This window comes from Micrasema longulum, unplaced genomic scaffold (genome assembly GCF_059751315.1).
Source record: "Micrasema longulum isolate JH-2025_06_02 unplaced genomic scaffold, ASM5975131v1 h1tg002418l, whole genome shotgun sequence".
In the NCBI taxonomy this organism is placed as follows: Eukaryota; Metazoa; Arthropoda; class Insecta; order Trichoptera; family Brachycentridae; genus Micrasema; species Micrasema longulum.
This window is the reverse complement of record NW_028279565.1, coordinates 30,893-55,017: the sequence shown is the minus strand read 5'-3', so window position 1 is coordinate 55,017 and position 24,125 is coordinate 30,893. Positions and strand designations below refer to the sequence as shown.

At 35.7% G+C, this 24,125-nt stretch overlaps 1 protein-coding gene across 1 annotated transcript in view; it reads left to right on the top strand.

The window, feature by feature from the left end:
- LOC148272252 (uncharacterized) overlaps positions 1-23,909 on the top strand; it is a 41,249-nt gene extending 17,340 nt beyond the window's left edge. Inside the window, exons 3-6 of the mRNA XM_088240300.1 lie at positions 12,840-13,015; positions 13,510-13,613; positions 13,835-13,969; positions 14,712-23,909. Coding sequence (XP_088096426.1) covers positions 12,840-13,015; positions 13,510-13,613; positions 13,835-13,969; positions 14,712-14,753 — 457 coding nt within the window. The 3' untranslated portion in view covers positions 14,754-23,909. The remainder of the gene's footprint in view (positions 1-12,839; positions 13,016-13,509; positions 13,614-13,834; positions 13,970-14,711) is intronic.
- The last annotated feature ends 216 nt before the right edge of the window (positions 23,910-24,125 follow it).

The following is a 24,125-nucleotide window of genomic DNA, read 5'->3' as shown; positions in this document are numbered from 1 at the left end:
TAGAATAAATTAATCTTCGGCAATTTTCTTTTATTCTGTCATCTCGAAGCCAAATCTTAATAACAGCTTCTATCATCTTTATCTCGGAGGTGCAGTCCAATTTTTGTATCCTAGATTGACAAATAGGGTTAAGGTCGGGTGAATTTCAATACAAATTTACCCTAAAAACAGGTAAGAACAATAAAAAGGATATAATGTTTATCTGGTTTATCTTAATATATGCTCTTATCAGCTCTTTTACTTCACAAAAGTTAACAGATGGAAGATTTGAGGAAATGTGGACGTTCAAACACAGGCAGAATGGTGAATGATACACAGTGCGTAAAGTGGCCACTTAAACCAGCCAATGAAAGGTCATAAGCCCTGTAAATGCTTAGACTTCCATATTCCCTTCCCAAAAATGTTTTTCCTCTCTGTTGCAACAGATTAAGATATGAATACTTCTGTACGGAGAAAATCCAGCCAGTCTGCAAGGATTTGGACATACTCAGACATTGTTATCGTCGTTTGTTACATATTTTTAAATTTTTTATTTACTTTTTTGTTTATTTTTTTTACAATATACATAAGAGGTAAAACAGAGTATTCAAAAAATAAAGGATAATAACATAGCAATGAAATGCTTATTAATAGTAAAAATAATAAACAAAAAATCCCACAAAGGCATGGCCTGTTCGTGGGTATACAAGAAAATGTTACTGAATTTTTGCTCCTATTATAAATAGTTATATTTTTGTGTAACATAAGAAAGAGAAAATAAAGTATTCTGTAAAAGATCGTATGGTATTTTTTTTTATTGAAATTAAAAAAAGGAAATAAACAAAACATAAAAACATTCCTTATTGATGATTAATGTTGTTATAATTCTTGAATGCAATCAAACGTGCAATGCCACATTTCATGTAAATATTCTAATTTTATCATATTATTTATTTTTATCTTGCACCACAACAGGCCAGGAGGCCCAATTACAGTGGTGAATTACATCACAGAACACCCAGGCTTGAGAAAAATCACATTATAATTTTTGTGTTCTCACCGGGAATCGAACCCGGAACCTTCCGTGCGTGAGTCAAGCGTCTCGACCACTACACCACGGAGGCCGCCATAAACGAGTATAAACGAGTTGTCCGTCCAATCGACTGTCGATAGTGTCGATAGTGTCGATAGCCCACTGCGGCAGTGAACTTCCCTTACTAATATAATCCACTCGGGTAACGCACCGCGCGCATAATTATCAGTTCACGTTGCGTTACGTGGGCCGTAATGACCTCTCTGTTCCGCACTCGACACATGCGGATATGTCGCGGACTAACACTCACCACTCGGTTCCATATTATCCGTAATACTCACATACACACGCACGCAATTAACACGATTAGTCTTATTTAGAAATAATTGTAACGTAGTTGATCTGACGAAAATTATAAGTAAACTACAATGGACGCCCTTTTTATGAAAAAAAATAACAGAAAATATAAACATGCACAATATGCACATTTGCACATCCTGTTTAGATTGGGTGTTCCTTTGCCGGCAGGCTCCAGTGCATTACTTGCAAATTTTAGTTTATACGTGGAGTTACCCACAGAGGATATAAATATGTAAACATTTTTTATGTATTTTTATAGAGCGAAAAATCCCATCTCCTTTGATTACAAAATAGAAGATATTAATTTAGATGTAGTCAAGTCTATTAAGGACCTCGGAGTTTTCATGGACTGTAAACTTACCTTTAATGAACCCGTTGATACAATGATGAACAAGTCACTAAAACTCCTAGGTTTTGTTAGCGGGATATCTGTGACTTTACTAGTATGTTCACAGTTGAAACACTATATCGCTCACTTGTTCGTCCTCTTTCAGAATATGCCTCCGTGGTCTGGTCTCCCTTCTATGTAGGCCGGATAAATCATATCGAGTCGGCGCAACATCGTTCGCTAAGAAAAGTAGCGTGGATGATTGGCCTCGAGATGGGAGACTACGCTTACGGAGAGGTTCCCCGCACTCGCCCTCCTTTCAATATCTTTCTCTTCTTTCCACCCCTAGTAAACGTACTTCCCGGATACACAAATTATTCTGCCTGATTCGGAATATATTATTTTACATTGATCTCACATTTAGTCATACTTTCATCCCATTCAAAAACCAATCTGAGACAATTTTACGATGCTGAGCTCGCCATCTCTTTAAAATGGACAGTATGCTTCTGTTTCTGTACAGTAAAATCCAAAAATGTCGTTTCAATTAATTAATTTTAACAATGTTTGAGTATGTCCAAATGCTTGCAGACTGGCTGGATTTCCTCCCTAGGGAGGTATTCATAGTATGTCCAAATGCTTGCAGACTCAAACATCGTTGAATCAACTACCTGGTAAAAGAAGAAGTATAAAAATTGGAAAATTGTTTTCAGGCGTTGCCTAGTAGGTGATTCGGTTCAGCCGGATGAATCTCACCCGCGTGATAAAGGTTTCAGCTCTTTTACTTCACAAAAGTCAACAGATGGAAGATTTGAGGAAATGTGGATGTTCAAACATGGGCAGAATGGTGAATGTTACACAGGGTGTAAAGTGGCCACATAAACCAGCCAATGACAGGTCATAAGCCCTGTAAATGCCTAGACTTCCATATCCTCTTCTCAAAAATGCTTTCTCTCTGTGTTGAAATATTTTTTTTAAAAATATATATAAATATTTATTGGGATTATAATCTAAAATATGTTTGAAAATATGGATGTTAATGTTGTCAATAAATTAGTTAAATTTGTTTATCGCATGCTCCCATTCGCTTGACCAGAAATATAAAGTGCACTAGCATGCGTGACTTGTCTCAGTAATTATGATTGTTCGTCAGGGTTTATTGTTCACGTACCGTTCGTTCTTTCTGCTTCACTCGAGTCTGAAAGTATTCTTTACAACCGATAGTTTTCACACTCGCTTACTCACGCTATTACCACTCGACGCACTCTTATTGGAAGCCTTTAATTACCCCTTTACAGAAAATATCACAACTGACTTGAGCGCTTCGATTGTAATAATATCAATCTGCAAATCAGTCAACACAGATAATATTCAATGCTTTGTCAAGAGGATGCGCTCTCTGACTTTTCTTTATACAAATGTATTTCTCTCTGGATTATAGCTCTAGAGCGATACAATACAATTATCAATTTTAAAACATTCTTAAATGCACTGTTTAAAACTAATTATTAATGTCGTAATGAAACTTTCTTTTTCATACAATTTTTTCTCTGTTTTTGATTTGTATTATTATTATCATCCTATCTTTTTCTGAAATTAATAAATCAAATATTTTTGTGTACCAGATATTATATTATTATCGTATATATACTTACTGTAAACTAATTTTTATTATTTGTTTTAACATTAATTTGTTAATACCATTTTTTTTATACGTATATATGTATATATTTTTATTTTCTTTTGTTTAAATTCTTTACAATTTGCTTTTTAATTCAATCACTTTTCTTATATCCATATTTTTTTCCTTTATTGCTATGTAAAGTTTCACTTTTTATTTTGCATAGCAGTATGCTTTTTATTGTTTCTACATTTATACAAAAAAGGGTTGTTTAATTTTTAAATTATTACTTACTATGTTTGTACTTACCTGTATATTTTTTGTAAATGCCCCTTGGGCGTATTGTTAAATTAAATAAATAAAAATATACTTTTTAAACACAATATAAATATCCACCATCGGCGTGTTCCTGTCGATTGTTTTTTTTTTTGGAAATTGTCTTTTATAAGAGCTAGGACCATACGAAAATACTTAAAGCGCCTCGTTTTATTTGCCGTCTTCGGATGAACGGTATACAAATGTGACTATTTTTGAAGAAAGCAAAACGGGCCGACACAGAACCTTTCTTTCTGATACCCTTTATCATTCTTTTAAAATCGGTTCAGTTTTTGGGTGCGGAGAAAAGGGGAATACGAAACCTCGATTTTGTCGATTTTAGTTTGGCATATCTCTGCATTGGCATAATCAGGCACTGAACTCTGTCGAGATCAGTTCTAAATTGACCTCGGAGTGCCTACGGGCGCTTAGTTGTGTCGGTGAGTGTAACAGCGTGACATTGATTTTGGTACCTGGACACTCAAACATCGACGGTGACGAGGCAGCTGATGAACTGGCAAGGCTGGGAGCTGAGACAGCCTCGATAGGCCCCGAACCCCACTGTGGGCTGCCCAAATGTGCTCCTCGCGATGAGCTTACGTCGCGGGCCAGGAAGTAGAGGGTAATGCTCTGTCAAAAAGTACCCGGTCAGCACCATGCGACGGAACTGATAAAAGGATACTCGCAAAGTATTGCTGTTGACCTGATAAAGCTCAGCCGAAATCAAGCGAGGGCTATCACTAGTGATGGAGGGCTCTAGAGCCCGCCCAGGGCACTGCAGATTGAACTAACACCTAGCTAGAATGAACCTTTCCGAAACTTCTAAATGTAGGTTCTGCAGTGCAGATGAGGAAAAACCTACATTCATTATATGTGAACGTGATGCTTTGCGTCATAAAAGGAGCCTCATCCCCGGGGGACCACTGGTTAAACCTGAGGATGTTAAAGAGCTCGCCCCCTTACCCAATAGCCCGATACTTTACGGATCTGGGCTCGGAGGGGGAGATTTAGCAAAATGTAAACTCTCGCCTTCCGCACAGTAGCCTGGCTCTCTATAGACCCGGGCTTGGAGGGTGAGAACTATGCACGGGGACCCGTCACAATAGATCTTCACAGGTCGCAGTGGCGTCACGAACTCGCATTGCACTGACTCCCGCCACTAAGAATACGCATAATCAGTCCGGCGTGCGGTCGTCTTTCGCGCAGCATTCGGGGATTTAAATATCTATTCGTCAAATCACTCTTTGCCGCATATTCTCTCAATAAATTGTGCGGAATGGAATTTCGACAGAAAAAATGTCGATATTAATAGAATTAGGTGAATTTTTGGCCATAAAGAAAACTATTAATATATTTCTGACGAGCTTCGTGATTTCCCGCGTTTGTTAAAGATAATTTAAAATAAATCATCGGTTGGTAAAAAACCATTATCGAAATGTGCAATAACTGATTTGCAATATATAAATTTCCACTTCGCGATAAAGCGTTCACTCTTCGCCGGTTTCTCATTGTCGAGAATATCGGAATGGGCTCGGTACGAATTACGCCTTGTAATTCTGGCCCACTTAGGTGCTCTTGCTGCCAGAATACAATCGATTAGATTATCGAGTATAATAATTAGCTACACACTCGGAGCAATTAGCTTTTGGGAAATTCTCGGAATGGCGCTGCGCTGTTTCGCCAGCCGCACCTCCGGAAATCGACGCGTTGCTCAATTCTTATTATCGAATTTTATTTTATTAAGACGAGAGTCCGCGCTCCGATTCGCCATTCGATAGGCGACTATGTGAGAGTTTATACCGAAAGTTATTATTTTATTATTATGATTATTTATTTATTTACATACTAACTTTTACCCGCGGCTTCGTTCGCGCGGCATTAAGGAGACATAAGTTCATCGATTAGTTTCGTCGTTAAAAAAACAAACAATAAAGGTGTTCTGTACATATAATATATAGAGTTAACATATCACGATAGACATGAAAAACATTTCACAGAACGGAATATAGAAGTCTAAGTTAAGTTAGTTTACACTCACTTAAAGATTGCAGAATTTCTTGCCAATCGACGTTCAGCAAACATTCGTCCAGAGCTTACTTCTCCCACCTCTTGTCCGTTACCCAGATGCTAATTCTGAACTGCTCGATAAGTTGGAACGATTGTAGAATGTTTGTATACGATTTGAGATGCGGAAAATGTGACAGCGTAATGTAGATTTTGTCGACTTCAGTTAGCCAAAATCAGTTCGTCGTGTTGTCTTTTTCGCCCTGTATCGGGGAGGCATCTGCGAGAGTATCCTAGTATCCTTTTTTGCACCGCAACAGACGGAGGCCCAATTACAGCGGTGAATTACAGCGCAGAACACCCGGGCTCGAGAAAATCACATTGAATTTTTGTGTTCTCTCGGGGAATCGAACCCGGAACCTTCCGTTTGTAAGTCGAGCATCTTGACCACTACACCGCAGAAGCCGCCCGAGTGCGCCCGAGAGTGGCAGAAAGACAATTTTCAATAACCTATTCGTCTAAATTCTCACCTTCCGCCTATCCCCTTAAGTCGATATCGAATATCGTATTATGTATTTGTTATGTATTGACTTTTCTCTGGTCTCAATTTATTTCGACTTCCTCACTGCTTGAAGATCATTACGGTGTCCGCCTGCGGTAGGTGATGGCAATAAGCGACAAGCGACAAGCAGCAAGCAACAGGCGATACGCAATACATTGTCATTATAATTTATTGTAATTTGTCTGTCCAAATATGTTTACCGAATTTATATCGTTTTATAATTATTCGCTGCAATAGTCTTACTTTAAATTATTTTTTGAAAAATATGCATATTATGCTTTCGTCAATTTGTAAACAATCCTCTTGCGCCGCCATTATCCATTATTGTTCTCCGTTCAAGTCGTATAATTTGTAAATTAAAATAAACCTTTTAATATTTTTTATTTGTCTAAAAACATGTTTTAATTTAGTCCGGTTTTACATCATGCTTAGCGATCTGAAATCACTTTGACTTCATTGTAAAATAAGATTGATTAACTTTCGTCATTACACTATATTTCATCATTGAAAGTGGGTACTTATTAGTTATGAGATTATCGGTGTATGTGTTGCGAATTTTTATGAAATAAAATACTATCGTAAAATATGTCGAGAGAACAAAGCCCGCAGTTATAGACGCGGTCCGCGTTCGTGACGTGCGCGGTACGAGGTACTGGCGGGGTAGAAACTCCCCGATAGATTTCTGCAAATATCTGAAGTATGCAGCTATATTATTATACACAAATAAGTTATAATTAGTAGGATTATTTTAATAGTATCGAGCGGCCGAAAAACAACAATAAATTTATCACAAAAAACGAGAGACGAAGGCAGTGGAAACAAATAATCTAAAAATAAATATATGCTTGCTTTTGCTATGACTTTCTATGCTATTTCATAAATGACTAGATTCTGAATATGGTATCTTTTCTCTCATGGATGTATCCACGAAAGCGTCTGTATTTTATTGAATCCAACCGACTTAAATGATTTAAACATGGAGTCAGAAGTTGTTAAAAAGTGAAAAAAATACGGTTTATTTAAAAAATAATTATGTTTTATTGTTAATTATTATGGCTTGACGCACAGCCTAAAAAGCCTTTGTAAGTTCTTTAATATTCAATCGAGTAGAATTTTGAATAATAATAATAATAAAAATAATAATCATGGTTTATTATCAAAAAAATACAATTGCTTTATCTACTACATATATACTTAGGTATAAGATTTCTCTGAATTATGTCTAGTCTGCCTAACAACAGCCTAGGTACAACCTGTTTTAAGGCAGACATTTTTATGCAAAAATAAACAGTAACATTACTACCTACTAGTTAATTTATTATACACTCATACTGTATTTAATTAATACTATTTATCATTTAAGAATGTTCTTGAGTACGTTTGAATGAATAAATAAATAAAAAATAAATATATAAGTAAAAAAAGTACCCGCATTCCTCCCGCGCGGCATGAACGTAGACCCCGTCAATATTTATTATCATTTCTCAATGCGAACACTTCCCTTGCATCACCTCGCCATTTCCATTGTTTCGGTCATCACCCGCACCAGATCTGGCTGGCGATAGTCGGCTCGGGAGCGAATCCCCGGCTGCCGTTTGGCCGCACATTATTGCGCGGAGTGATCCGCCTCTGCGCACTAATCCCGCCTCGGCAGGTTCCGAGCCGTACGCAATAATAGAGAATGATTCTCAATTTCTCATGTTATCAATACAAAACTGGTTTCGTGATGGGCATGCGCGTGCATCATCTCTTCAAATCTGCTCCGAATTTAGGATATACTATAATTTGGAGCTTATCGACTTCGAACAGAGTTTCCCCATTTTAAAATATTTATTTTTTATAGCTGAATAATAATTACCTATTTGAGCTAATTTCTTGCTTTTCCTAAACTAGAATCTATATTTAAATATATATATATATATATTATTGTTTGCAACTTCGCCTTGCTGTAAGGACTCATGCCCCGTAAGAAATGTATCGATCTTCAGCTACCCTTTTCGATATTGTGTTTTTATTTCTTCATCTTTTGCAAAACATGAATGAAATGTTTTTTAAAAAAAAACGAATCATTGGTTATTTTTACCAAAATATCTTCACCTCTTCAATCGACATTTTGTTATTCAGTTTATCGACTCGATGACTGCTCTCAGCTAAAAATTCTGAATAAGAAAATCGAGTGGAGATAAATCCATCTCACTGTACGGTGACTGGCGTGTTCACCGTTTTTTTCAGTTTCAGTGCCGCAGAACATCGTTTATTTTATACATTAAAAAAAAAAATTACAATAAATTTGTTACCCATTAAGTCTAAAGACTTTTTGGTGGGATCCATTTTTTCGAGTCCGGTTTATTTTTACATTATTTTATTTATATTAAGTACATACATATTATTATTATCGTTTAACAGACACTATAGAGTATTAAGAAGATATTTCTTCAGTTATTTTTTTTCAATGAAGAAGTTCAGTGTCTTTTTTTATTTGTTAATAAACTTTTAAACTAAGCCAATTTTGATTTTTTTACATATTGTATTATCAGCGCTATGATTTTTTAAAGTTTTGTATTTCTGAAATAACTCCGCGTGTGACGTCAGAGGTTGTTCACTGTTAGTTCTTACCATTGGTTCGTTTACGGTAAGCTAACCGGATATCCTTCACAGCTGTCACATCATTGGTTAGTTCATATGAACCAGTGGCGTCAATCAAAGTAGTGCGTTTGTATGAAAATAGTTTTTTATTATTTTTTTCGTACATTTTCAAGGAGCTTTGCCGCACGATTTGATACTCTATTTTTTACTGCGCGCAAGAAAACATTTTTTGTATCCAATTTCCCGTAGGGCTGAAGTTCCTCATTGAAGATCTTTCGTATTGATGGTGGTTTGTGGGAAATCATTGAACAACCTTGGAATAACGCATTTCAACGTTCGCTCTCCGAAATAATTCGGGGAATGACCGGAGAACCTTTAGTTTTTAATCTAGTGTTGTGAGTGGGGGAAACTCTTTGTTTATGTTCTCGAGGTCCCGCTTCGATTTCCGGAAAGGTTGACACGAAATATTTGTTTTTAAAAGTGGTTACCCACTGAAATGTTTCATTGTCCCTGGACTGTTATCTTATCTTCCTGTAACGGGTCGGGTGATTGGGACTTGAGACACGCTGCATTTGATTTGACAACGCAGTGCACTTTGCACCACTGGGTGTGGAAAGAGTGATGCTGATGAATTCAGTTTATCTCCAGAAAATATATGTAGCACCACCTGTATGTATATATTAATAAATTTCTAGTAATAATAATCATGGTTTATTAAGAAAAATAACGATTTCTTTACTACACACAAACTTAGGTAATAGATTTCTCTGGATCATGTCTAGTCTGCCTAACTAGGTACAACCTGTTTTAAGGCAGACATTTTTATGCAAAATAAGCAATAACATTACTACCTACTAGTAAATTTATTATACAGTTATACAATATTAATTTATACCATTTATTATTTAATAATGTTTTTGAGAAAATTTTCCGATTTTTCTCTACCTAAACCCAGTAACCAATTTTTCACAAATTTATTTAATCGAATCCGGGTCATGGTTTGCAATGTTCGGGTAACACATTGAATATTTTGGGGCCCAGAAACCTGAAATTTCTTTGCTCGAATTCAGAGTTTGAGGTATACCCCATGACCCATCCTCTAGTTTGATTTCTGGTAGTGTGGGAGTGTTCCTTTTGGGATTTGGTAGAATAATTTGCTTTCACAAACATTATTATACTAAAAATATATAATTGCCGTTTATCTAAGATCTCAAATAACTTGACGCTGGGGTACCTGAAGGGCTTTTTAAAAAATATTTTAACTGTTGATTTTTGAGCAGATTCGAGAGGTTTTAATATTGATTCATTAGGGATCTAAATTGACTAAAAACCTGGATAGCATCTGAACTTTCGTGTGAACACATTTCTTCCGTACCCCCAGCCGACATCGAGTACCTTCCACAACTTCCGGACTCCGTAAACCTTCGCAGTTTGGGAAACGTTCCCCTCGGAATGTGTTACACCGTACTCGGGCAGTGACTCAATGTGAAGATTACCAGTTGCCTACCGGAGCATTAGAGCAACACATTACCGAGATTAACCATGCGTCCTATTTTTTATTCTCCGTATTGGTAAACCGTTCCGCAGTATAATTGTTACATACGAGCACGTGTGACAGCTCCAGCGTATGCACATCGGTATCTCGATCACAACGGGCGCTATTCTCGGCAATAATCGACGCGTTCAAGCTATAACTGATATTCGGTCGGTAAATCCATTCATTGTCGATATTCAGAGTAAAATTAAGCACCTAAAAATCAGATGGATGATTGTTCAAATGTGCTGGATAAGAGGACATGCTGGTATCGTAGGAAACGAGAGAGCGGATGAAAAAGCAAAAGCCGCAACTTGTAAAATAACGTCACCTTTTTTCTCAGAATTTCCCCCTTAGCTTTGATAAACGCTGCGCTGTATAAAACAAAAACGCCTTCAGACCTGAATTAATTCCACTGGATATTAACATTACTTTATCCTTTTGAGAGCGATAAAGAATTACCAGGCAGAACATTTAAATTAGACAATTTCTGCTCAGTTTTTCAGGCCGTACTATTCGCAATACCAGAAGCTCTCGAATGGTTGCTAAAAAAACCACCAGAGAGGTTGATTATTGCAAAAAATATTATCAGATTGTAACTTGTAAAAAAACGGCACCTTTCTTCTCAGAATTTCCCCTTAGTTTTGCTAAACGCTTTATAATACAAAATACGCAGCAGCGTTGGGAGGATCATCACCTCGCTTCTTCTACAGGTAAAATCACGAAAATGTTTTTCCCAACGCTGGGCTGATGCAGCAAACTTCCGTCGTCATCACCAAAGTACTTTCGAAACGACTTAAATTTTTACCGGACACGGAGCTATGAGAAGTCACCTATATAGTTTTAAATTAAGGAGTGATGACTTTTGTCCATGCGATGATATTTCTTCACAGAGTATCGAACATTTGTTATTTCAGTGCCCATTTTTCAGTTTACAACGCCATAATTTTGAAGCAGAATGCAGGAAAGATGGAATATCCTTAACAGATACCCACACTGTCGTGAAAAGTAGTTATCACGCGCCATTGTTCTTGGACTTTGCAACAATGGTGATTGGACTCAAAGGTAATAAACAAAAATTAGTGATCGAACATCCCATTTCTAAGACAAACAAAAACGATTTTTCCGAGTACCTTAGCCTTGTACAAGACGCGCAAGGCAGGGGTCCAAATATATTTAAAAAAAAAAAATCGACGCGATAAAAGTTTCTCACCGCGATTGTTTATCGTAATACCGATTCCAATGGAACATCGACTTCGATTTATCGATCGGGAATTATTACAGTTTTCAATATTGCTACACTTCAAGGAAGGGAAATCTTGCAAAGTGCAAAACAAACGACGAAGGGATAAACGGAAATTCGACTCGCGTTGACTTTGACACTTTGACGTTTGGCGTTCGGTCGCGTGACCACGATGAAATAATATTTTCAATGCGCATGCGCGAGTTTATTATATTTCATTGTGATCGGTCAAGTTGCTTAAGGACTTTTAATCGACGTCGATAAACATCGGTGATTAAGTTGCGGGTCTATTCCTCTCAGCTACCTCATTCTCTATACCGCTTCACAACCGTGTATGGATTGGACGAAGTAATGTAGAGAAGAACTCATAATTTTCTTACTTTTTAAAGTTAATTTCATTAAAAATCTATTTTTCTTCTCGAAATAGCAGGCTTTGGCCCTTTTCACACATGCCACGCCAATCTACCCGGCCCGGTAATTTTACGGGGTGCACCCTACAAAAGATGACACATTGTGTGTGCGTTTGTAGGGTGTACCCGGTAGAGTTACGGGGCCGGGCGGATTGGCGTGGCACGTGTGAAAATGGCCTTTTACTGCGGTTTCTTTTCGATTTCGATTCTCAGTTCTTCCGAAAATTGCCAACAAAATATCGCGGGGAGAAATGACATTGCTGCAAATCTTAATAAATAATACTTGTTCGCTTTCTAAGCCACGACAATGTGTGACAGAATGCGGAAAACATTAAAAAAAACCTTATTACGTTCAGCACAGTTTCTTCTTCTTCTTCTTCACATGTCATCTCGGGTCCGCCTTACGTTGACGACCACTCGGGAGAAAGCTCTTCATAGTGATGGCCTGGGGACCGAAGTGATTTCCCGTCGCCTTCTTCGGTGGAGTTTCCTGTCGGGGCTGCCTACCCTTAGCTGGAGGGTTCCCGTTTTATGGCGTCGGTCACTCGCCATTCATCCTCTTCCCGTCTGCTATCGCACCGATGTTCGCGGGCCCTAGAGACTACTCATGGACGCTAGGGAGTAGGACTATTGGTAGTGTTGCTGATGGAATACAACTGCGGCATTACATGGCATTTTATATGCGCATATTTTTCAGCAAAATGTGGACCGCCATGCCCCTTCCAAAATTTGAAGACCTACTGAATTATTATAAGGATTAATTTCTCTATTTATGAAAGCTGAAAGTATGTCTCTGACTACCGGAATTTTGAAAATTTTTGAGTTTTGTTTTTATTTCAATTCCTCGTGTTTCTATTGTTACAGTTCTGCAAATGCCAAAAAATGGGAAGTGGAACTGGCGACACTGAAGAGTAATAACCTCCGACTGACCAGCGCTCTTCAGGAGTCTACAGCCAATGTCGAGGAGTGGAAGAGGCAGCTGCACAGCTACAAGGAGGAGAATGCCAGGGTCAAGGCTCACTACTTGGAGAATACTAAAGGTAAGGGAACGATACCGGCTCAACCCATACGGATAACACTAAGAATAATGGGACGTAGAACTGGCGACGCTGAAGAGTAATACCCTCCGACTGAACAGCGCTCTTTAGGAGTCTACAGCAAATGTTCGGCGTCGTATCTTCTCCTTTCTGACGCCCAACGTTTGTCTTTCCATTGCTCGCTGAACTCACTTTAACTTTTGCAAGTTTCTGTACACGAGCCGTGGACTTAAGTTTTCAAGTTTATAGATACCTCTTTGTTTCCAAGTATTTATTTTAGCTTGTCGAAGGCAGCCCAGCTCAGTCCTATCCGCCGTAGTATTTCTGCAGTCTGATTCTCTTTCTCCAACTTTATTTTGTGTCCAAGATATGCATATTCGTTGACTACCTCGATGTCGTCAGTTTTAATGTCAATAAATTATTGTCAAACTCTGTAACATATTTTTGGATAACGACTATAATCAATGTCATTGAAATGATGTTTGCTCCTTCAACAGGTGGTGGTGACATAGGAGATGAACTGAGAAAAGAGATTTCCTTGCTGAGACTTAGAGTGAGCGACCTGGAAGCAGAATTAGCCACCAAAAATGAAGATCTCATAGTGAGTTTTTTTAAAAACACCTATCATCATTGTGTCTGGAGCGGTTGGAATTAAAACAATCATGAAATATTAAGGGAATTTGACTTAAAACATTTATTTGAAAAATATCCCTAGCTTTATCCAAGGGCCCTTAACTAGGACCGACTCGGTCGTTCTGTGACAAAGTAACATAGGTTCATTGTTTTAAATCGTAATTGTAATTTCCTTTTTAAAACTTTTAGAAGGAGAATGCCGAACTCTCGTCCCAACTAAAAAAGGCTCAGAGCCAACTCAACCTGTCTATTGCCGCCCACGATGACCAGAAGCAAGTTCTGCTCACGCTGAATGCGCAGTTGTCCAAACAGCTGCATGATCTGGTAATTACATTTCCTAAATATATCTTTTTATCATACCACAACAGGCCAGATGGCCCAATCATGGTTGTGAATTACAGCGCAGAACGCCCAGGCCGGAGAAAATTCACATTTAGTTTTTGTGTTCTCCTTGGGAATCGAACCCTGAACCTTCCGTGCGTAAGTCAAGTGTTTTAGCTGTCACCGCGGAGGCTGCCAACTTTTCCACTATGTGTAGGGAATATTGTCTCTTGTCTGCAGTAATCTAGCAAAAATGATCAAAGTGAAAAAATGCTTGCAGAAGGTGAAACAACTGTCACAGATAGACTCTGTCATCATTCCCCTTTCTGCACCCAGCGGTGCATAGGGCACACAATGTTTAAACTAAATGCAGTATATATCAATCAACTGTCACACGAAGGTAAGGTGATTAGTCCTACACCTCAGGTGCATAATATCAAAACGTTAAAAATTAATTTGTGTTTAGTATTTTATGAAAGCACGCTAAATAACAAAAAAAAACTTATGTGATATTATGATTTAGAACATTAGCTTTTTTCGATCCAAACCACAGAAATATTGCTGTGTTAAAATGTATTTTTAGGTAAACAAGCTGACCACTAGACCCTGAGGCGAGCAAATATAACTTGGCAGTTTATTTACATAATGCCGCATTTCCTATATATTTTTCTGGCACATGGAACGTCTGCCTGTGTAACCTGTTTTTAGGCAAGTTTTAAATGGACTATTTCTATGTAACTTGCAGACTAGTATCCACCACGAGATATCCACCGCCTTGCAGACATGAGAGCAAGCCCCTCCCCCTCCGCCCCCCGTGTACGCCACAGTGCACAAGTCCCACCCCCACCCGGCGGGGGGCGGCACCCGCCACCTGCCCCTGCTGCTCAACTCCTCCCTCCGCTCGTCGCTCAACTCGCGCAGCAAGCCGCCCTCCACCCTCGAGGACTCCAACAGGAAGGAGCCGCTCTACGTCACCGGGAAGGTGGCCAAGTAAACTCGCCGAGAAACTGAAAGAGTAACTTTTCTAATAACTGAACAAGTAACTTTTCAGAAAACCGAGCGAGTACTTTTTCAGAAAACTGAACTAGTAACTTTTCAAAAACTGAACAAGCTACTATTTTGGAAAAATTAATGTACCTTTTCAGATAACTAAACCAGTAACTTTTCAGATAACTGAACAAGTAACTTTTCAAATAACTGAACAAGTAACTTTTCAGATAGCTGAACATGTAATTTTTCGGAAAACTGAAAAAGTAGCTTTTCGGATAACTGAAAAAGTATTTCAGAAAATTAAACTTTTCAAACAATTAAACAATTAAAGAAACTTTTCTGAATAAACGAGAAAATGTTCAGAATGATGCATACAAATTGAATAAAAATTTATTGAAAATTTGAATGTGATCTAAGTTTTAGTATTTACAAACAAGCTTTCACCCAATTGATATTTTACATTACATGATACTTTGCGAGTTAAATCTACATAGTTTCTTGTCCAATTTTTGGATCCATATGGTAAAACAGTGAATCGCCTTTTATTTCAAATCGGTGGTTTTTTGTTGTCTTGTACTGTAGAACTAATTGATGTTCAATTATCTCGTGGAACTGCGTTACATGGAGTATATCGCATTTTACAATTTATGTTGAGTCTTGAAGAAATAAAATTATGATGCAAATTGTCGGTTGGTATACATTTCTGTCAATCTAAAATAGAATTAATACAATTTTAACAAATCAGACAACTCTAATTGATAAATAAATATAATGCGACTTGATTCTGATATACATCTCAAATACATACATTAATTAATGTTTCATGTAAAAATGTAAACAAACACTGTTTTTAGGATCATGACAAGCTAAAATTTAGTGCCAATGCCCGCCAACCGATGAAATTACACTGGTCAATAAAATTTCAATTTTATCCATGTTTTCTTATATTTCATGCAGTGAAACGTGTTTGTCGTCGTTTAAGTTGATTTCAATGTATGTAGGTTCAGAAATTGCGCTTTGCATGTTTAGACCTATTTAGTGTTTTTTTTGCGCAAAGTACTGTTTTTTTAATTATTTATTTATTTGTTCGCTACGTAATTTCTTGACAAACTGTTACTGTTTGGATACTCGCTCGGTTATTCACACTGATCACTTATAATATTGCGATCTGTCATGATGTGAGTTGTGCGGATTACATAATCGAATTTATATTCCATTAAAAAGGACTGCTGAAGAGTTTGACAAAGTTGAATGAACTCGAGTACTTCCTAATAATACGAATGAATAGAACTTAATATTATATAATAATTAATCGAGTAGTGTTTTCAATAACATAAATTTTAATCAACAAATTTAATAATTGGATTGAAAGGTTTCAACGAAAATAAAATTGTCGGAATGTCACCTAAAAATATTAACATACCTCGGTGAATGTTTTAATGTTTAAAGAAGTCATTTTTTCTAGGTTAATTATAAGTCAATGCTTCATCAAACAAATTGAATTCAGTTAATCGGAGTGATCGTGCACTATGAAGATCTACGGTTTTATAATGTCGCAAATTGCAAATTGCTTAACTTTGCTCTGAACTCCAATACAAAATTTCAACGAGCCCCCACCCCTTATACTGGGGTCCGAACTTTATTGTTGGAATTCCTTACGCGATCAGGCTCTATGGGATGCCGGGTCGGACGAGGCCCTTGAACTTGTATAATCACGCGCGACGACACGATGGGTCTGTATAATTTAAAAACTAATAGACGCGATCACTCAAATAACTTATCAGCGGTCGTGCGGTGATACTCGGAGACGATCAGCGCCAGATTGCCTTAGAAAAAAGGTGTCGCCACCCACGGTGCTACATTTTGATCAGAGTTCAGTAGGTAAATTTAAATTGTAGCATAGCAACCTTTATTGTAAATGTGACGTAACCACGGAGTCTCTTTGTTTTAAATCTCATTTTCAGTTATAATTTTTTTGTTTAAGGATTTCTGTTTATATTATTTAAGGAATTATTTTAATCGATCTGTGATAGCTGAACCGCATTGTAGCTGGCAGTTTTTTATACACATTCTTTCTAATGAGACTTTAAATAAGTTGTCTGTAATATTATTTTTTTAATTTAACATCATATCTTCAGAATTCACATACATACTTAATTTTGTAGTATTTTTTGTGCACGAGTATAAGTAGTTGACTTGGAAATGAGTCAATACTAGAATGTATTTATATTCTGACAATCTTTTTAAAGGTACGAGTATAATTTAATTTCGGTTTTATGTTTTACACTTGTTACGTATTAAATATAAATATGATCCGAAAATATATAGAAAATGACTAAGTATGGAAAGATTTACAATATAAATCTATTAACTTGGCAATTATTATAGAGATTACGGATCGGAGAGTTCCTCTCGTAGTTAGGATAAGACTTCCACACTTCTGTCGGTGGAGCGACGTTATTGTAATGTTTAAAGCCAAATATTTAATGGACTTCACTCGAGTAAGGTTAATAAATTCTTATAACTATATTTATTGCCATATTTCCCATAATTGAATCTCGACTATTACGATAATGATATGTCAAACAGAGTTCTTTTATAGTTTTATATTTTTATTTTATGTAAATAATAAGACGGTAAATTTAATTTGATTCGATCTGCTCCGGATCAAGTTTTCAGTGACCCTTCGATATGATCGATGATGTCGGTTATGGCGAAACCCAGTCTCCGGTCAATATGAGAACGTGGTTGAAGTTAAGAAATATGCATTTAATTTATTGGATTGAAATGCAACATGAGTGTATAATCTCTATCTATTTACAGTCAATTATTGAATTTTCGAATCTTTATATTTTATCTAAAGTTTCCTGCGACTGTGATGCTTTATATCGTAAAAGAAGCCGCATCCGCGGGAAACCGCCGGTTAAACCCGAGGATGTCGGAGCGCTCTCCATTTCAAAGAATAAGAAAAGTTGATTTTCAATTGCATTAGTATAATTATTTGATAATCTCGATACATATATTACTGTCCCTGTTGCTTGTAAAACGCACTGAAATAATGTTCTCGCACGGATAGTTGCCAAATGTTTAGATACTCACAGCTGTATCGTTTAAGATGTGTAGATTTTGATATAAAATCTTGTACGCTACTAATTTTGCCTCATCGGAGGCTATCGTCGATTTCTAAAAGGTTTTTTTTTTACAAAACTCTCTTTTGAAATCGGCTACAGGGATCTTATTATAGGAGGGTTCTGGGTAGCGAGAAATGGCGTAGATTTTAATGTGTAGCTGCGAAGATCTGAAAGAAATTATAACTTTAAATATTAAATAAACCCTCGACCCACTATGTAACTAGTTCTCGCAATCCGTAGCCGAATATTTCATTACGAGCTAATGGAATCGGGTACGCTATTGTACTGTACATACATAATCCCCTCCCCGCACGCTGTAATGTCAATGTCAGTCGCTTATTTCTTAAAACTGAAAAATAACTTGTAAATAGTACTAATTAATTCACCCACCGTGAAATGTTACAAAAAAATACATATTGTAATACATATGTAATATGGGTCCTGTAAAACATTTTTTTAATTTTAGATAATGAATTTCTTTTATTTATTTGGTAATGTATTATTAACATAACTTATCTCCGATATATAACGACACTAAAAACAAAAAACACACCTGGTTATAAATATATAAAAAAATAACGGCCAAGGGAATTTCATTATTGATAACTTTTTATCATACATCCCCCTTTCCGAACCCAGAGGTGCATAGGGAGCCCCATTGGTAAATCAAATGCGGCATAGTTCGATCGTCTCTTACACGAAGGTAAGGTGATCAATCCTACGCTTCGGGTACCAGTCCGGGAACAATGAAATATTGCAGTTAAAAAAACATATTTTATCCATATTTTACATCCACTCGCCGGGAATCGAACCCGGGACCTCGAGAATGGCGAGTAAACGTGTCAACCGCTACACAACGCGGCGGACTTATCTCCGCTCTATGTCCTTATTCGGGACTTTTATCTGAGAGCAGCCATCGAGTCGAAAGCACTCGTGCGTCTGGTTCTATTTCACACATAAACCTGTGTTATTTGTCCGCTTGGACACCGAGAAATATCATACATGTTTCCTATATTCAGAAGATAAATCTATCGTCAGTTTTTCGACAGAAATCCAAATAAAATTTTATCGTTTGATAAATAAGTCAGTTTTATTTCATAATTGCAATGACGACCCCTCTACTTCCAATGGAAATGTTTGTCAGGCGACACTGATGATTTAATACAGAATTCTATTCCGAAATAGGAAAAGTTAAAAATATGCACAGGGTGATGTCTATAATGTGTAACTTGAATAATGTTTTGATAAAAAATAGAATAGTTATCAATAACATAATCTATGTATATGTTTTGTAGAATGCTATTAGCTTTGTAGCGTTTTCTTGCCTTTATATCTTCTACTTTTGTTACATTCAGAATCTATTTAATTCCAAAAAAAGTACTGAAATATAAAAGAAAATATTTTCATCATTATAAAATTAGCCATTTCATGTCTGTACAAATGCTTATTTGAAAAAGCCATAATTTCTCGAATTGTAAAAAATAGAATTACTTATTTTATTTGGCCTTTGTTAAGTAAAATTTTACTTTCAACTTTATGTACATAGAAAATGATAATTTATGTTACTGATTTTCAAAAATCACCAATCAAACGTAAACGGAAATCTAATGGCATCTGTGTGTTTATTTTATTTTTAAATCAATCTATTTATCTGTAACTGAAATAAAAAATACTTCAAAGTTTATTTTAAAATTATGATCTGTTATATTTTTATTTGATTTGAAACTCCTTATTGTAGTTTTTATTAATGCAATTGATTTTTTTCATCGACCTATTAATACACATAGACGTGCCCTGAGCCCTGAAAAATGACGATGCTTAACTCATGCCCAACGCGTATTTCGTCGTAACAACTTTTCAGAGAAACGATATAAAAATGATGGAGTAACTTTTCATTGGTAAATATTTGTTCATATAGTGATTAACAAAGCTTAAAATAATTCAAACTCAAGGATGAATATTATTTTTTGTAAATCTCAAACTACGCCTAGCGGCGCAATAGCGAAGCTCTTCTTAACGTTTTTAAACATATGAAATATGAGTTTGTACTATTTTAGCATTCCCTGAAATCCAGGAAAAAATAAATAAATTATAAGGAATTTAAAGAAACAATCTGATTGGGATCCATCAAAAACTAATGTTGTTTTGTGAACATTTAAACACAAACATTTTGACATTTCAAAAATGGGTATCCTCCCATTTCTGGTAGTCTAAAATATGCACGCTCGTTGAATGCAGCCTCGGTGCAAACAAACAAACACGGGTACGTTTTAGTGTCACTACTTTTTTCAATATTTTACTCTCTACGGTACGTCTATATGTTTTGATAGGTCAGTGATTTCTTTATTATATTTTCAAATTGTGCAATTGATTAATTACCAATCCCCAATATATGTTTTTATTATATTTACAAATTATTTATTATCACATTTGATATGTATTTTAACAAATAATTTGCACAATTCTACGAGTACCTGTATGGTTTGTGAATGTAAAATAATATACTTGTTTAAATGTAATTATGATTCTTACCTTTCGACGGTTGATATTTGAAATAATCATTAATAGTGTCCATTTCCATTAATAAATTTGTTTTTAAACCACTATATAGTGAAATATTTGCAAACAAAAGATATGGTTTAAAAAGAGACTTGTTATAGAGAAAGTTTTGTAAATCTTTCAAATTCACCGTAAAATAAAAATGTTAATGAATGACAGGTTGACGCTTTACTCCGCTTGAAATACACCTGTAACTACTTTTAATTAAATTTTCTCAGCCTGCATCTTTATGGGAACTGTATTTTTGTCATTTTACAATTTATATGAGAAAATGTTCCTTGTGTATGCCTGTATCGGCGGTATTACAGTACACTTATACGACTACTCGTAACATAAATAGACAACCTTGTGCCTATTAAACTTTGGTTATAATAAACAAGCATGCGCATTTGTGTCATATTTTCACTGGCACAAATAGTGCAAGATGGTCTCAGTAATATAAGTAGACTCATTTCTATCATTCATCAATTATATCTGGAATATTTCTGTTATTTGCATAAATTACTCCAATGATGAAATTACCTGTAAACCTTTCTGTAGCTAAATGATTGAGTTCATAATAATGTTTTTTTTCTATTCTAAATGGACGTTAAATTTATCTTCTATTTTATCTACAAAGTAAAATGAAGTGTTCTGGGTGAAAATATAATATGTTTGTAGTTTTTTTTTCTAAACATGTTCACCCACAGGTTAGCAATGAAGATACTTAAAATTTTCATACAAATTTACATATTTTTGTACATAAATATCGATGTTAATTTATATCGTCTCGATATGCACCGATGAAGATAGCGTTTACAATTGGAGCACTGGAAAGTTACAGTTATACTCCTATGTCCGCCTATCAAATATATAAAGTTAAAACATATTTTAAAGAATCATATCAGTGTATTAAACAAAATAGATTATTGCACCAGCCTGTCATTTATTAAAATATTTATTTTATCTTTTATAAATATTGAAAATGTAAAATAATTTATTATGTTTTAAAACTTATCAAAATCCACGCAAAAGTGCTATCTATGTACAACCGATACATAAATAGATCTACATTATATAGTTATATAGTAAAAAGTACGAAACTCCCGCCTGTTGTAAATATTTTTCAAGCGTAATTTCTTTTAGCTTTGTGATTCGTGCGCTCGATACTAGTTTTTTAATTTGAATTTTACGAAGCTCCGATGGAATCACTTTGGATCGAAAGCTTCGACGGGCTTCGTGATTAAAGAAAAATTATATAAATTAGTTGATTTCTCCTCCTGTACTGTGAATAAAATTAAGAAATATAATTTGTGAAAAATTGACTAAATCTAGATTCCCGCGCGGAATAACGAATCTTCACCTATATAATGTATAATTGATTATATGGACAGCTGTCACTATGAAGATTTGTGTATAAATAATTATAATAGAACAATAATACTCTTAGATGTTACGTATATTATGTAGGGAATGCTTTACATAATGTACAATATAAAGTTTGCCGTTAGGATCCATTTGGTAAACATTTATTTATCACTGTTTATCACTAAAATATATAATATTAATATTGATAGTTCAGTTTTTTATATTTGATTTTTACCCTCAAAAAATCTTCAGAAGGATTATTACTTTTCCAATTGTTTATTTTAAATAAATATATATCGGGTGTTAACGTAAGTTGTGTCCGTTTTTTTTCCAAACGAAGAGAACAAAACGACACTGCGAAAATAAAATTACAACAAATTAATCAATAAAGTATTCTCCTCTGTTGTTGAATAACAAATTAGTCAATAACACATGGCATCTTCATCATACACTATGCAAATATTGCAAGCAACTTTAGCGGCTTTATTCCCTCGATTGTATGTGAACAGAAGGAGGTGTCAAAAATGCTCACTCTCATTTCAGTGACATTCTATTTTGAAGGCTTGTAGTAAAAAAAAAATGTACGTAACGTAAAAGCAAACACAATATCTTGTAGAGCGTTTTTTTTTTTAAATGACGTATAATCTTTACCATTTTGTTTTACTTAAACACTAAAGTGTTCATTTTTAAATTTGGAAAAAACGGACAAAACTTATGTTAACAGTTAATATTTAGAAGCAACTGACCAGAAAAATGTTTACATAGTTAAAAATATCTTGATATTTGAAATATTATAATTAACTTTCCCCACCGAATGGTGCATAGGGCACTGCATCGGTAAACCGATCGCGGTGTAACCTAATCATTCTTCATTGACACCTTTCTTAATAAATATTTTAAGTCAACCGTGTTTTGGAATTGAACCCGAGACATCTTGCATGGACAACCGCGCCGACCGTTCGACCACGAAGCTTACATTCGGAATTTAGCAACTAGTGACTTAGCAACTCCGTGAGATCACAACAAATATGATTTTTCTCAAGCCCGGGTGTTCTGTGCTAAATTTATCACTGTAATTTGACCCGTTGGCCAAAAATAAATGAATATAGAATTTTCTAGATCATTGTTCACACAAATAAATATCAAATGGTACACGGCTGAAATTGGCTAGTTGAATTTTTAAAATTTAAAAATAACACCATCTTTTTCTCCTAAATGAGTTCTATAGGATAAAGTGTTCAAAACTAACAAAATCTTAAATGGTTACGGCTTGCAAAAAACAGCCTATGTGCGACGATTTCTGCAACTAAACTGTTTTTTGTATGTTCAAGAAAGGACTCTATAAATATATAAACTAAACTAAACCATTTTTTTTTCAATTGTAAACATGTTCTATTAAATATGTCCAATAACCTGGTGTCTCACAAATAAGATTTTATTCGTTTTATTTTCCTGTAAATTTTAGTTGAGCCTGTTTTTGCCATGTACCCTTTAGGTGAATATGCCCCTATTTTATATTTCCAAAAATCTTTGAAATAATTGGACCTTTTGCATTGAACTGGTGCGAATTCAGCATTTTTCTGGGAATGAATTAAATTTTTCCAAAATTTTACATGAAAATCCTCAGTATGTAGGTTCCTGCGTAGACATTTTTCCGTTCTCCTGTAATAATTAGTGCCCCTAAAGAAACGACATAATGGTCCGAATCACACACCGATCTCCGTGTCCTTCCGGCCGTACAAACATATCGGGACGAGGATCAGAGTGGCGCGCGCGGAGATGTCGCGGTTCCGCCCTCGCCGGAGGAAACTCAGTAGGGACTGTAAATTAGTAATGTGATGTATGAATGTACTGACATTGTGTTATTATAAGATTAACTTATTTGTAATAAATACACCGGGTATAAGTTTTATTAATTCTGCATTTTTAGTTATTACCCACTCCTTCTTCATCCTCATCATAATTTCCCTCGGGGCACCGCAACCATATCTCCATTGCGACAAATCAAGATAATTTAATCTAAAAACCGACTAATCTCACCAGTAGAAAAACGTACCATTCTTCCCATAGGTAAAAACCATCCATAAAGTCGGCTCTTTGCCTCTTTCACAGAACTAAAACGACTTAACAAA